Below are 16,332 nucleotides of genomic sequence, written 5' to 3' on the forward strand. Positions count from 1 at the left end.
TTCAATATCTCATAATAAAGTTCTTTAAAATAAAATTTAATTAGTAAATATTAAAAAAATAAATTTTCAAACATCCCTAATATGGACAATATACTGACCCTTTGTTACTCGTTACATATGTAAAATTAACTGAAATAATAGTGTGGTCAGTAGAGTAACTCCTCAATTTTCAATACCCCAATAAATGTACATTACTTTAAAAGATAAAATGGGTTTTAAAAAGTATTAAAAAACACACAAAAAAATCAGTTACATTAGAATGTTTGATAGATCTAATTCAGTATGATACTATAGTTAGACACAATATACAACATACCTGCCAATTACTAAAAGATTAGTTGTTAAATATTATCCTACACATGGAAAAGATAAGTGTGATGAAATAATACATGTCAATTATCTTGTCTAAGCCATCCAACACTGTATAAGTATGTTGCAAGTCCCATCATAATGCACAATATAAATAGTAGTTAATTTATATTTTATTTTATAAAAGGGGAACTTGGTTGAACATAATAGATTATCCATATAATTACTTCAGGCTTTTTCAAAGTACTCAAAATTTTCTGGAAACATCAATCAGAGGTTTGTTACAGAAGAAAAATAAAAACTATGTGACATTCCTAGTTTGAAGATGAGAGGAAGATGCAATGGCTGAGTGATTTGAATGGCCCATTATTGGTAGAAAACTGATTACTACTCAGCTATTAAAAACAATGAATTTATGAAATAGCAAATGAATGGATAGTCTGAGACAAATATTTGAGCTCAAGGACTTACTTGGAAGGTTTTCAAGAGAAATGCGTAAGTAAAACAAAGATGCAACACAAGCTGATAACAGTTTCAGAAATATTGTTATTACTGAGGACTGATGCCATACCACTGGCCAGTAAATGAACACACATAAGAATAAAGAAAAGTAAAATAGGGAGAGGTTCATTGCTCATGACTCCTGTGCCCTTTTGGCTTAAGTCTGATGCCAGGAATGTGAAATCCTCAGTACACATGACCCACAGTACAGAGCAGGGGGCACCTATGGTCTCATAACCTATCCACATAGAGAGAGAGACAGATGACTCATAATAAACTGTCTCTCAAATGCCTAAGCAATCTGAAGGAGCTACCGGTTGAACTTATAGCTAATGCCATATCCAGGGTGTATTTTAGAGCAAAGCTGTGAGAAGGATTTGTATTGGAGATAATCTTTCTAAGCTCAGTAGCCCACAAAATCTGGAGATATGAAAACTAAATCTATCTTTATCTTGATTAAAAGCTCTAAACCTAAGCTGATTAAAAGCTATAATTTCCATGAGATAGCAGGCAAGTTAATGTGGTTACTTTCTGTTTTCTCAATCAATTTCAATGAAGTCTGTCTCAATCCAGATTTGATATTTGGTCACACATAGTTTACATTTTATGCCACTCTGCCTAAATCTTGGTGTTGTGGGCAGTTTTTAAAATGAAATTATCTGTGCCAGTAAGAGTTTTTCCAGATTTAATCTTTCAGGAAAATTAAGTTCTATGTAGATTTATTAGTCAACACTAAGATGTCATCAACTCTTCATAACTACTTAATGAATTGCAAGATTTTACTGTATTGAAAAGGAAAAATAAAGTATTTACCCACTGTTTGGTCACAAGTGAAAAATTTTAGGGTCTAATAGTCTTGGTTATTTCTTTCTTTGGTGTGTAATGCTCACCAATTCTATGTCAAAAGGAAAGACATCCGTGGTAGACACACTGGTATCTCTCATCCTAGACCCAGATATTTTGAGTTTGTGAACTTCTTTCATTGCATATTATTCCCGTGACATTGAGAAGTCACCTAACCTGTTAAAATATTAGTTTCCACATCAAACCTATTCTATCAAATAGATAAAAAATTAATTGATGGATAAATAATAGATTTGCATTGGCTTACTTTTGTACAATATCTGACAACTCTCATATAGCTAGAGCTTCTTCAGAATATGTCGAGAAGTCTCTGAACATCTTTTTATTGTCTGTTTGCCTTCTTTTGTCTTCCCTTGTATCTGCCCCATTTACAGGTTTTTTTGAAGCAGACTTCTGGGCAAAACAAAGAGCCATCAGAAAACATAAAGCTATCGTTGAGTAGATTCATTCTTGCTATTTACCAGGCTTACTTTTGTCTTCAACAATGGCAACCATCTTAAATAAGGACTATGAAGGCACTTCTTTTTTTTTTTTTTGCAACTTTTTTTTTATTATTATTCGATATAATTTATTTACATTTCAAATGATTTCCCCTCTTCTAGCCCCCCCACTCCCCGAAAGTCCCGCAAGCCCCCTTCTCTTCCCCTGTCCTCCCACCCACCCCTTCCCACTTCCCCGTTCTGGTTTTGCTGAATACTGTTTCACTGAGTCCTTCCAGAACCAGGGGCCACTCCTCCTTTCTTCTTGCACCTCATTTGATGTGTGGATTATGTTTTGGATATTCCAGTTTTCTAGGTTAATATCCACTTATTAGTGAGTGCATACCATGATTCACCTTTTGAGTCTGGGTTACCTCACTTAGTATGATATTCTCTAGCTCCATCCATTTGCCTAAGAATTTCATGAATTCATTGTTTCTAATGGCTGAATAGTACTCCATTGTGTAGATATACCACATTTTTTGCATCCACTCTTCTGTTGAGGGATACCTGGATTCTTTCCAGCATCTGGCAATTACAAATAGGGCTGCTATGAACATAGTAGAACATGTATCCTTATTACATGGCGGGGAGTCTTCTGGGTATATGCCCAGGAGCGGTATAGCAGGATCTTCTGGAAGTAAGGTGCCCAGTTTTCGGAGGAACCGCCAGACTGACTTCCAGAGTGGTTGTACCAATTTGCAACCCCACCAGCAGTGGAGGAGTGTTCCTCTTTCTCCACACCCTCTCCAACACCTGCTGTCTCCTGAATTTTTAATCTTAGCCATTCTGACTGGTGTAAGATGAAATCTTAGGGTTGTTTTGATTTGCATTTCCCTAATGACTAATGAAGTTGAGCATTTTTTAAGATGCTTCTCCGCCATCCGAAGTTCTTCAGGTGAGAATTCTTTGTTTAACTCTGTACCCCATTTTTAATAGGGTTGTTTGGTTTTCTGGAGTCTAACTTCTTGAGTTCTTTATATATATTGGATATTAGCCCTCTATCTGATGTAGGATTGGTGAAGATCTTTTCCCAATTTGTTGGTTGCCGATTTGTCCTCTTGATGGTGTCCTTTGCCTTACAGAAACTTTGTAATTTTATGAGGTCCCATTTGTCAATTCTTGCTCTTAGAGCATACGCTATTGGTGTTCTGTTCAGAAACTTTCTCCCTGTACCGATGTCCTCAAGGGTCTTCCCCAGTTTTTTTTCTATTAGCTTCAGAGTGTCTGGCTTTATGTGGAGGTCCTTGATCCATTTGGATTTGAGCTTAGTACAAGGAGACAAGGATGGATCAATTCGCATTCTTCTGCATGCTGACCTCCAGTTGAACCAGCACCATTTGTTGAAAAGGCTATCTTTTTTCCATTGGATGTTTTCAGCCTCTTTGTCGAGGATCAAGTGGCCATAGGTGTGTGGGTTCATTTCTGGATCTTCAATCCTGTTCCATTGATCCTCCTGCCTGTCACTGTGCTAATACCATGCAGTTTTTAACACTATTGCTCTGTAGTATTGCTTGAGGTCAGGGATACTGATTCCCCCCGATTTCCTTTTGTTGCTGAGAATAGTTTTAGCTATCTTGGGTTTTTTGTTGTTCCAGATGAATTTGATAATTGCTCTTTCTAACTCTGTGAAGAATTGAGTTGGGATTTTGATGGGTATTGCATTGAATCTGTATAGTGCTTTAGGCAAAATGGCCATTTTAACTATATTGATTCTACCGATCCATGAGCATGGGAGGTTTTCCCATTTTTTGAGGTCTTCTTCCATTTCCTTCTTCAGAGTCTTGAAGTTCTTGTCATACAGATCTTTCACATGTTTGGTACGAGTCACCCCAAGATACTTTATACTGTTTGTGGCTATTGTGAAGGGGGTCATTTCCCTAATTTCTTTCTCAGCCTGCTTATCCTTTGAGTATAGGAAGGCCACTGATTTGCTTGAGTTGACTTTATAACCTGCCACTTTGCTGAAGTTGTTTAGCAGCTGTAGGAGCTCTCTAGTGGAGTTCTTTGGGTCACTTAGGTAGACGATCATGTCGTCTGCAAATAGTGATAGTTTGACTTCTTCCTTTCCAATTTGTATCCCTTTGACCTCCTTATGTTGGCGAATTGCCCGAGCTAGTACCTCAAGTACAATATTGAAAAGATAAGGAGAAAGGGGGCAGCCTTGTCTGGTCCCTGATTTCAGTGGGATTGCTTCAAGTTTCTCTCCATTTAGTTTGATGCTGGCTACCGGTTTGCTGTATATTGCTTTTACTATGTTTAGGTATGGGCCTTGAATTCCTGTTCTCTCCAAGACTTTAAGCATGAAGGGATGCTGAATTTTGTCAAATGCTTTTTCAGCATCCAATGAAATGACCATGTGGTTTTGTTCTTTGAGTTTGTTTATGTAGTGGATTGTATTGATGGATTTCCGTATATTGAACCAACCCTGCATTCCCCGGATAAAGCCTACTTGATCATGGTGGATGATCGTTTTGATGTGTTCCTGGATTCGGTTGGCAAGAATTTTATTGAGTATTTTTGCATCGATGTTCATAAGGGAAATTGGTCTGAAGTTCTCTTTCTTTGTTGGATCTTTGTGTGGCTTTGGTATCAGCGTAATTGTGGCTTCGTAGAAGGAATTGGGTAGTGTTCCTTCTGTTTCTATTTTGTGGAATAGTTTGAAGAGTATTGGTGTTAACTCTTCTTTGAAGGTCTGGTAGAATTCTGCACTGAAGCCATCTGGTCCTGTGCTTTTTTTGGTTGGAAGACTTTCTATGACTCCTTCTATTTCTTTAGGCATTATGGGACTGTTTAGATGGTCTAGTTGGTCCTGATTTAATTTTGGTATTTGGTATCTGTCAAGGAAATTGTCCATTTCCTCCAGATTCTCCAGTTGTGTTGAGTATAGGCTCTTGTAGTAGGATCTGATGATTTTTTGGATTTCCTCAGTTTCCGTTGTTATATCTCCCTTTTAATTTCTAAGTTTGTTAATTTGGATACTTTCTCTGTGCCCTTTGGTCATTCTGGCTAAGGGTTTATCTATCTTGTTGATTTTCTCAAAGAACCAGCTCCTGGTATTGTTGATTTTTTGTATGGTTCTCTTTGTTTCTACTTGATTGATTTCGGCCCTGAGTTTGATGATTTCCTGCCTTCTACTCCTCCTGGGCGAAATAGCTTCTTTTTGTTCCAGGGCTTTCAGGTGTGTCATTAAGCTGGTAATGTATGCTCTCTCCATTTTCTTTTTGGAGGCACTCAGGGCTATGAGTTTTCCTCTTAGCACTGCTTTCATTGTGTCCCATAGATTTGGGTATGTTGTGTTTTCATTTTCATTGTGTTCTAAAAAGTCTTTAATTTTTTTCTTTATTTCTTCCTTGACCAAGGTATCATTGAGTATTGTTCAGTTTCCACGTGTATGTGGGCTTTCTGTTGTTTCTGTTGCTATTGAAGACCACTTTTACTCCATAGTGATCAGATAGGAGGCATGGGATTAGTTCGATCTTCTTATATTTGTTGAGGTCTGTCTTGTGACCAATTATATGGTCGATTTTGGAGAAGGTACCATGAGGTGCTGAGAAAAAGGTATATTCTTTTGTTTTAGGATAGAATGTTCTATATATATCTGTTAAATCTAATTGGTCCAAAGCTTCAATTAGTTTCATTGTGTCCCTGTTTAGTTTCTGTTTTCCTGATCGGTCCATTGAGGAAAGTGCAGTGTTGAAGTCACCCACAATTATTGTGTTAGGTGCAATGTGTGCTTTTAGTTTTAATAAAGTTTCTTTTACGAAAGAGGGTGCCCTTGCATTTGGGGCATAGATGTTCAGGATTGACAGTTCTTCTTTTTGTATTTTTCCTTTGACCAGCAAGAAGTGTCCCTCAGGGTCTCTTTTGATGACTTTGGGTTGAAAGTCAATTTTATCTGATATTAAAATGGCTACTCCAGCTTGTTTCCTGAGACCATTTGCTTGTAAAATTGTCTTCCAGCCTTTTACTCTAAGGTAGTGTTTGTCTTTGACCCTGAGGTGTGTTTCCTGTAAGCAGCAAAATGTAGGGTCCTATTTACGTATCCATTCAGTTAGTCTGTGTCTTTTTATTGGGGCATTAAGTCCATTGATGTTAAGAGATATTAAGGAATAGTGATTGTTACTTCCTATCATTTTTGACGTTATTTTTTAAATTTGAATGCTTAACTTCTTTTGGGTTTGATGAAAGGTTACTATCTTGCTTTTTCCAGGGTGAAGTTTCCCTCCTTGTATTGGAGTTGTCCTCCTATTATCCTTTTTAGGGCTGGGTTTGTGGATAGATATTGGGTAAACTTGGTTTTGTCATGAAATATCTTAGTTTCTCCATCTATGGTGATTGAGAGTTTTGCTGGATATAGTAGTTTTGGTTGGCATTTGTGTTCTCTTAGAGTCTGCATGAGATCTGCCCAGGACCTTCTAGCCTTCATAGTCTCAGGTGAAAAGTCTGCTGTGATTCTGATAGGTCTTCCTTTATATGTTACTTGACCTTTTTCTCTTACTGCCTTTAGTATTCTTTCTTTGTTTATAACATTTGGTGTTTTGATTATTATGTGACGGGAAGTATTTCTGTTCTGGTCCAGTCTGTTTGGAGTTCTGTAGGCTTCTTGTATATTCATGGGCATCTCTCTCTTTAGGTTAGGGAAGTTTTCTTCCATAATTTTATTGAAGATATTTGCTGGCCCTTTAAGTTGTAAATCTTCACTCTCATCTATGCCTATAATCCTTAGGTTTGGTCTTCTCATTGTGTCCTGGATTTCCTGGATATTTTGGGTTACAAGCTTTTTGCATTTTGCATTTTCTTTAACTGTTGAGTCCATGGTTTCTATGGAATCTTCAGCATCTGAGATTCTTTCTTCTATCTCTTGTATTCTGTTGTTGATATTTGTATCTCTGTCCCCTGATTTCTTCCCAAGGCTTTCTATCTCCAAAGTTGTCTCCCTTTGAGTTTTATTAGTTGTTTCTACTTCTGATTTTAGATCCTGGATGGTTTTGCTTAGCTCCTTCACTTGCATGTTTGTGTTTTCCTGTAATTCTTTAAGAGATTTTTGTGTTTCCTCTTTCATGAGCTCAGCCTGTTGACCAAAGTTCTCTTGTATTTCTTTAAGAGATTTTTGTGTTTCGTCTTTCATGACCTCAGCCTGTTGACCAAAGTTCTCCTGTATTTCTTTAAGTGTTTTTTGCATTTCCTCCTTGTTGGCTTTTGTATTCTCCTGGATTTCTTTCAATGATTTTTGTGTTTCCCTTGCAAGGGCTTCTAACTTTTGATCCATTTTCTCCTGAATTTCTTTATGTATGACCTTCATGTGTTCCTGTACCAGCATCATGACCAGTGATTTTAAATCCAAATCTTGTTTTACTGGTATGATGGGGTATCCAGGACATGTTGGTAGAGGAGAATTGGGTTCAGATGTTGCCATATTGCCTTGATTTCTGTTAGTGACGTTCCTGCGTTTGCCTTTTGCCATCTAGATCTCACTGGTGTTAGTTTATCTTGTCAGTGCTGGACTCACCAGTGCAAGCTGCCCCTTCCCAGTTGGCCTCTGGTGCACAGCTTACCTCCTGCACTGCTTGTAGAAAGTGTGCTGCTGCCCAGGCTGTTCCGATCCCAAAGCAGGCACCCGAAGGCTCCTGCTGGGGCCTGCTGGATTCACTGGAGCACACTGACTTCTCCCAGCTGGCCGCCCGGAAGCCCAGCTAGCCACTTGCAGGACTTGGAGATGTAATGCTGCCGCCCAGACTGATCTGGATCCGGAAGCGGAGAGAGTAGAGCTAAGGGCTTCTGCCTGAGGCCTTGCTCCAGATTGTGTCTGTGGAGCAGATGGAGCCCGTGTGCACCCCCAGGGAGTGCCGACGGTGTATGCTACTGTGACCTCCCCTGTGTTCCGCTCACTCCGCTGGGCAGCCGATCTGCCAACCGGGCTGTTGCACACAAGGTTAGCCTGGCCGCCCAGTCCCTGAGTCCAGGCAAAAGCCTGGGAGGCCAAGGTCCGAGCAAAGTTCCCCTAGGGCTATGACTGTTAATTGGGTTTGCCAGGTGACTAGGATGGCGGGCGTGCGCGCCCGCGCTCCCTGAAAGCGCCGGGAGAGTCTGCTTTGCTAACAATCACCTGGGCGGGTTGACTCACAGATGGCCCACCAAGCCGCCCAGTTCTTGGGGTCAGTCCTGTGCCTTTTGGGGCCTGGACCCCCGCTTTGTTAGCCTTAGGCTATGCCTGTTACAGGTCTGCCCGCCTGAGCTCTCTGTCATCCTGCAGGCAAAATGGTGGCGGCGCGCTCGCAGGCCTGGGCAAAAAACCTCCTGGTTGGGTTGGCACCCCGATGGCCCCCCGACCCGCCCAGGGCCTGGGTGCAGGCCAACGCCCGTCGGGCTCAGACCACCGCGGTGTTGGCCTCGGATTATGTTTGTGTACCTCAGTCAGTCTGTCTGATTCCTGGAGTACGGAACCAAGATGGATGCTCCTCTCCTGACTGGTGGGAGGCCTAGTTCTGAAGTGGCCTCCGTGCAGGAAAGGCGCCGCACAACTGCAGCTGCTTGCTGCCCGGCTGGTCAGCGAAGGTCAGTGGTCGTGGGCGCAGGGCCTAACTGGTCCCTGTGACGCCTTGGTTCCACTGCTGATGGCCCTTCAGCTGGAGCAGCCACTGCTGCCGCTGCCGCCGCCTATGAAGGCACTTCTAAATATTAGTTCTTAGAAAGAAAGAGACTGTTTTTCATTAATTGCCCTATCTGAAGACACAGCAAAAACAAAATACACAGTAATTAGTGATTAACCTAAAATTCATTTAATTAATTAAAAACACTAAAATCTTGCTAAATATTTATTGTTTTTACTGCTAAATCTAAAGCATGTACTCATTTGAATAGAACTTCACATTTACTTCAATAGATGATAGAAAGCAATGACACACCACTGACTGTACCCAATGCAAAGGAGAAGGGAACTAAGGAGATTTTGTGCACACAACAATGTATATGCATCACAATGTGGCAGAAAAGGTTAAAGAGTGGGCACTGAAAAGGCTCAGTTGGCAAAGTGCATGCTGTATTCAAATGCTGTTTACTTACATAAAAATTCAACATTGCTAGAAACAGGGGATTGTGTACAATGAGAGACTTTGTCTCAAAAAAACTAAGGGCCATCAACAACAGACGTGAAAGTAGACAGGGGAAAGCTCACAGGACCTTAACTATGGACTACTAAGGAATGCAGACAGCAGGAGCATTAGACTTCTCCAGGGAAGCATACACTAATTGATTTTTCCAAAACAAAATGGTCAATCCTGAAAACATACATATAAGCAACAATGAACAAACAGATCAGATTACATTTAGGAATATATATGCATATGCATGCACATATGTCCATGTGACACTTAGGGAATAGAGAGGACATGAATTTGAAAGAGAGCAAGGAGAGGTATGGGAGGGGATGTGAAGAAGAAAGAGAAAAGAGAAATGACATAATTTGAATCTCAAAACCAAAACCAAAAACCTAAGTTGGAAAGAAATTGAAGACACCTGATACTGAACTCTCTCCTCTACATGTACCTGCTCACATGTTAACATTTGTAAACCTATACACACATGCCTCTGCATGCACACATGCAGGTTCAAGATTGAGTCTTTATAATAGATCTTTATAATAGATCTCTCTTAAACGCCTGTGTGTGATTACAAAATTTGATAGATGGGAATAGAGGAAAACCTAATGTCCTTTTGAGATTTTTTTAAATGTGCCTTTGTCTCTGTGTAGAAAGAAAACAAAGAATAATATAAAGATGAAGAGAAGTATAAATAAAATGGGAAACATGCAGAAGATGAAAGGAAGAAAGATCTGCTCTCTAAATTACTAGTTTGATCTTAAAATTTCCCCATTCAAAACATAGTTTTAGAAGTTGTGGATAGTGCTTTATGACATTCACCCCATGAGAACAGGCCTGTTCAAGGTTCAAGATTAGATCTCCAGCATCAAGATTAAAATATCATTATCAATTTTGTACAGAACAATAGCACTCAGTCAAAAATAACAATGTCTTCACATTATCTTTCTGGGTAACATGAGGTAGGCAGGACAACAACAGTCAGTACTTTCTCCTACTTCTTTATCTCTCTGTTGTGCAAAATTTAGTAGGAAATAAGCCAGCAAAGATTTAATGCCTGCCACCCACTGTAAAAGCCTCAGAAGAAAAACCAGTAGAAAGTTCGTTCTGCTCTGATGACAGTTGGGACAAATGCAATAAAAGTCCTGAGATGGAAACAAATTGGGTGAACATAGACTTAGGATTAACTCAATATCATTGTGCTCCAAACTTTGTCTTACTCATCCAAACATAAGGGAAACTGAGATAATTGGATGACAGTTATGGTCACATTATCATTACCATCACCTCTTCTGGGATACACTTTATTTTGGAAAGAAATAAGACAATTTAGATCAGGAGATAAGGCTCTGGCAACAGAAGTCATTTCCTATTATTTTGTTTGCTGTTCTTTCATTTGTATCATTAGCCCAATATGTGGACTTCATTTCTAGGTACCTGGTGTTTAAAATTCTTGACTCCGTACTAAGACAGGAAAGAGGGCAATCCCCTTCCTGTTCATAGAGATTCATGACTAACACCCCTATACTAAAAGAGTGTACCATAGTAAATTAACAAGAAAACACAGCCAATATACTAAATTATAGATTTATATGGCATAGTGTCATTCCAGTGGATGATTCAAAGATTCAAGGTGGATTACCCAGGGTTTTGCTCTTCTTTTACACTCAGTTAAGAAACTCAGGAAGATCTATATAATTCAGTCTTAGTCTCTTCTTAGCATCTTTCCTCCCAAGTATTGGACAAGGTATCTGAAAGAGAGTCATGTGGTCTACGGCAAGAGGGAGTATGCCAGAGAACCTTATGGTAAACCCCAAAACACCAAACATGTAAAGAAGGATTAATTGCTAAGACTCATCTCAAAAGCAAAAGTTCAGTTCCATACGTTCAGGAGAGGAATCAGATTGGGATGGGGTAATGAGAGAGAAATATAAAAAATAAGTTAGAGAGTGCCTCAATTTGTATTTTGGTCTAGCCTGGAACTCACTATGTATTCCAAGTTGCCAATTGGCCTAGAATTAGTAATTGTCATGCCTCCAGGCCCACAGTAATGGGATTACAGGAGTGTACCACCATGCCCTATTAAGAACATTACTTCTGAGGCCTTTAGTTTCAGATATGATTGTCTGATATCAACAGAGGAAAACCACAAAGGTAGGTCAGAAATATCAACAGGCTATAAACGGCTAGTATTACACAACAAACCATAGTGCCCTTTGATGGAAACTGGGAAAAAAAGACATCTGATGATTGTTGTATTGAAAGAATAGGGGTAGTAGGTAAACCAGAGGTATTTGTGGAATATGACTTTATGGTCACAACAACAGTCAGTGGCAAACTTGAGTTCAAGTGTCATTTCCTACTGTAATGTAGTATGTGATGCAGATGTGACAGAAAACTGAAATATAGAATAGATAAATTACTTCTTTAAGGTCATATGATAAAAAAATGATGCATTCCTTGCAAGAAATAGAGTGTTCTGATAGAGAAGGTAAAAGCTCCTATAAGGTTATAAATATGATATATTCCTTTTAAGAAATATAATGTTCTGTTTCACAGATTGCTGTCTGTACTAAATTTTAAATGGTCTGGGGTCCTTCTTCATTTCATCCTTCTGTATGCTGTATACTGCATATGTTTCTATGTGGTTTATAAATAATAGTGTTGCAATTTAATATTTACTATGGCCAGTGATAGGTATTGATCATCTGAGTCATGTTACCTACACAGTTTAGTCACCTTACATATATACTCATCCATTTTCAGTGAACAATGAGTACCAGCTTTTCTCCCACCCCAACTGAAACTCTGTGCCCACTGACCTTCACTGCCCCTGTAGTCACTAGGAGTCACTTGCAAATGTTATTTTCCAGCACAAAGAATATTTCATTTTTTAAAGGTTATCTTATAATTAAAATAAATTGTAACTATATGAAAGAAGGGAGTTCACAAGAAAGAGAAAGCTTTATATGTAGCCCCTCAGTACTTTGAATTCTGTGAGTGTGCTGTGTGTTTCTTTAAAAGTCTCTCCACCTCTCAGCCCGCCTCCTTAGTATTTGTCTCTGTATTATAATTTTTTTTGTTTTGTCTCGAAGTCTTCTCAGCCTTAAAAAGCAGCTAGCGGGGAGAATTGTAGTTTCAGAAGCAGGTTTGTTGCCATGGAACCCACAATGCCACTGGAGTAGACTAGTAAAAGGTAACAGCTAAAGATCTGCTCAATAGATAGGCTGTGGTTTTCTTCTGGAAAATCCTGACTGGTAGGATTCCTTTAAAGGCTCTGCCCCAAAGTGCTTTATGTCATTACTTCAACTACTTGAAAACTGAAGTTCCAGTAGACTGCAGAAAGAGAACCTGCCTTGGCGACAGCACTTCCTACCAATGGCCAATCCTAACGACAGTGCTGTCACTAATGGGACTCTACACAATCCTAAGACCCAGCAAAGCAAAAGGCAAAGCACTGATTGTGTGAAAAATGGAATCTCAAAAGAAGCCCAGGTAAGAGGCTGTCTCTTACATCTTTAATCATCTGCACAGCCAAGATATTTCCGTATTTCTTTGCAACACTGTTTAAGGCAGTCTTTACTCAAGGCAAAAGATACAAGTTTCTTTCATGGGATATTTTATAATGTTGTTTCTGTGTTTTGTCTAATCATTTATGCATGACTGCTATGACGCTTTGATGTGAAAACAGAATTTTTTCTCTAGATGAGAGAAGATGCATACAGAGTCACAAAATCCCAGGTTCTTTAAAGTACGGACTTTGTAAACTTTTTGTTTACCCTCGAGCATTTTGGGGAACATGATTATGAAAGATTAAACTACTTGGCTTAGCAAACAGCCTTCCTCTCTCAGGATGCTTCCAAAGTAAAAGGGAAGTGAGGGCAAATCTTGTGGATATTGTATGGTAGATAACCCTTGTCTCTGGTGGATATGAAATGTTTCTCTGGTTAGAAGACTCTTGGATATTTAAAGGAGCATTATCACAGTTCACTACCCAATTATGTGCTAGAATCTCTCTTTGAAATTTGACTTCCAGTATTCCTTTCTAAAAAACATTTCAGAAAGTGTAGCTTAGGGTGTTCTGAACTCTGAAAGCAAAGTAGCATCTTTAAAACAGACTTCTTACTTATTTCCATTCCACACTTTTCTCCCTCATTTTTGGAACAAGGACTGTTGCAAAATATTTGAGGCATTGCACTGGGCAAGAGAAATTTAATAAAATACTCAAAATAGTGTCCAAACCTGTGAGCCTCTTGAATAAAAGCAATTGTGCATGTTGCATACCATGCTCAGACTCTCTGGTCTGAGTCAGTCGCATGGTGAGCTAATCTTCCTTAAGGACAAATGAGTAGACAGACAGGCAATCTAATTGGGCTGAATTGGGAAAGCTGTATGTGGAACCCCATGCAATCCTTCCCTTGTTCAATAACCCTAAGGAGCCAGCATCTAATGGGGGAAAGTTCAGATTGTGTCAAGCACACAGAACAGACAAGGCTGGCTGGGAATCCAATTTGCAGGTCTAGTTGCGAGGTGCAAGAGAATGAGCTCAAGGGCCTGGCCTATGTAGTGAAATGATGTGGTCCCCAAAGTGTACCCCTCTCTTACCAGAGGACATTGGGAAGCACCTACCAGAAAACTCAGTCTGGAGCAGGATGAAGAAAAAGGGCAAAAGAGAACACAGCACTAACCACCATCCACTCAGATCACTGCTAAGATGCCCCTTGTCCCTGAAGTACCTGTTTAGCTTGCCACTGTTTACCTTCTAGGTTATTCTGATTCTTGGGTATCTTATTTGAGCATAGATGACTTCAAACAAGTTTTCCTTTTCTTTATTTATCACGGTTTCATAACTACATTCTAGTGCTTGAAAATGAAAGAGTAAAAAGAAAGGACAGTGATCCCTATGTAAGAGCTAAACCCCAGAGGTACATAAGTACAACTGTACAAGACCACCACACCCTCAGGCATGGAAGCTTCTTTAGAAACAACTGGCAGTGTCACTGCTGTGGCCTCTCTTGACAGCTCTTTCTGACCAGCCATCCAGATACTATTTGCTAAGATATATTTATATGTTTATAAGTTGAAATTGGCTGCCACTGAGAACCTCAGATGTGCTTAATAAATATTTTCCTGAAATAATAAGCTCTCCTGAGATCCTGACAGGATGAAGCAAACAAGGGCCTAGTTTCTCCCTTCAAAGTATGAATAATGTTGACTTTATTATCCTGATCCTCAACGGAAAAAAACTGACCCTATGAGCCCCTTAACAAGCTGTGCATTGACCAACAACTTTCCTTTTTGGGAAAAGCAATCCAAACATGTAGGTAGCTGAGGTCAGTGACCTTCCAAATGCTTTTCTGGGACGTAGGTCCTGTGGGACAGTGCCTCAAACCCTACCAGCTTCTAGGAAGATCCCTTTACCTTCCCTTCTTTGTGCTCACACCAAAACATTTACCTCTTTCATATACAGCTACTACGTAAGATTTTGTTGGCAAAAGATTGCCCATCATAGTAAACTAAAAGTAAAGACTGGTAGGCAGTTTCTTGGGAATGTCCTTCCTTTTCTTCCAGGGTAGCTTGGTGTGAACTCTGTGGTTCCAGCATGTGGGCTCAGTATCCAAACCTCACAACTCACCAGATGCCAGAACTGTTCCATTTTGAAAAGAATCTAGACGTTTTTTTCCCCTGGAGCTTTTCTGATCCTTAATCCTGCTGCCTTTCCTTCCTCTTTAAGCCCCATATGCCCCAGGGATGAACTGAGATAGGCCTTTTATCACTGATTAAGCCCATTCCTTATTCGAAAGGCATTGGAGGGATCAGAAGGACTGATTCCACTACCTTAGGAAAATGTGAGTAATCACTAAGCGATGTAGACTGTGCTTGAGATGTAGTCATAAGCTAATCACCACAAGCTTATGCTATTAAGCAATGTAAAAAAATAAAAAACAAGCCGGGTGGTGGTGGCGCACGCCTGTAATCCCAGCACTTGGGAGGCAGAGGCAGGCGGATTTCTGAGTCGAGGCCAGCCTGGTCTACAGAGTGAGTTCCAGGACAGCCAGAGCTACACAGAGAAACCCTGTCTCAAAAAAACAAAAACAAAAAATAAAAAAATAAATAGAAAAACAAAATCTTACCCACTGAGTTTAACAAAGAAGAGAATCATTTTCATAGATTTTCACCTTTGCACTAAAGCAGAAGGAATAGGCAAGAATACAAAAAGATCAGTAATGTTTAAAGTATTTAAAAATTTACACAGCATCATAAAAGATGCTAAAAAATTCAAATGGATTGTAGAGTTGGCTCAGTGGATCACAGCACTTGCTTTTCTTTCAGAGGACCAGAGTTCAAGTCTCAGCACCCACGTGGCAGCACACAGTCCCCCATAACTCCATTTCTAGGAGATCTGGCACCGCCTTCCAGGCTCCACCAGCAGCAGTCTCATGTGCTATGCACTTACATACATAGGTGCAAAACACATGAAATAAAAGTAAATAAATCTTTAAAATATATTATTGAAGTGGGAAATTCCTTCACAATAGCACCAAAATTTTTAAAAGGGTATATGAATATATTTTAAATTAGTAAAAAATGAATTTTTATTGTATATAACTTTATTTACATTTCAAATGTTATCCCCTTTCCCAGTTCCCCCCCTCCTGGATAGTCCCTATCCCATCCTCTCTCCCCTGCTTCTATGAGGGTGTTCCTCCACCCACCCCACTCCCACCTCCCTGTCCTTGATTCCCTTACACTGGGGCATATATCAAACTTTCATAGGACCAAGGATCTCTCCTTCCATTGGTGCCTGACAAGGCAATCCTCTGCTACATATGCAGCTAGAGCCATGTCCTCATAGGAAGAACAGTAATATCACCCAACCAGACTCCCCAGAGTAAAAAGTAATTTAAAGAAAGTGACAAAATACTAGGGAGAGATATAAAATCAAGCTAGAATAAAACAAAATCCACATAATATCTATAGAAACAAGATAAGGCATTTGCAATTCTGTTGATGGTGGTTTATAAATTTCATTTAAGAACATCTCTTAAATCAGGCAAATAACTTTAAAATTATGTAGA

At 39.6% G+C, this 16,332-nt stretch overlaps 1 protein-coding gene across 1 annotated transcript in view; it reads left to right on the forward strand.

Moving 5' to 3' along the window:
• Window positions 1–12,631: 12,631 nt before the first annotated feature.
• The window catches only part of Sptlc3 (serine palmitoyltransferase long chain base subunit 3), a 134,665-nt gene continuing 130,964 nt past the window's right edge, over window positions 12,632–16,332 (forward strand). The window contains exon 1 of the mRNA XM_052181500.1: window positions 12,632–12,748. Coding sequence (XP_052037460.1) covers window positions 12,632–12,748 — 117 coding nt within the window. The remainder of the gene's footprint in view (window positions 12,749–16,332) is intronic.

The sequence above is a fragment of the Apodemus sylvaticus genome, chromosome 5 (assembly GCF_947179515.1).
Source record: "Apodemus sylvaticus chromosome 5, mApoSyl1.1, whole genome shotgun sequence".
NCBI lineage: Eukaryota > Metazoa > Chordata > Mammalia > Rodentia > Muridae > Apodemus > Apodemus sylvaticus.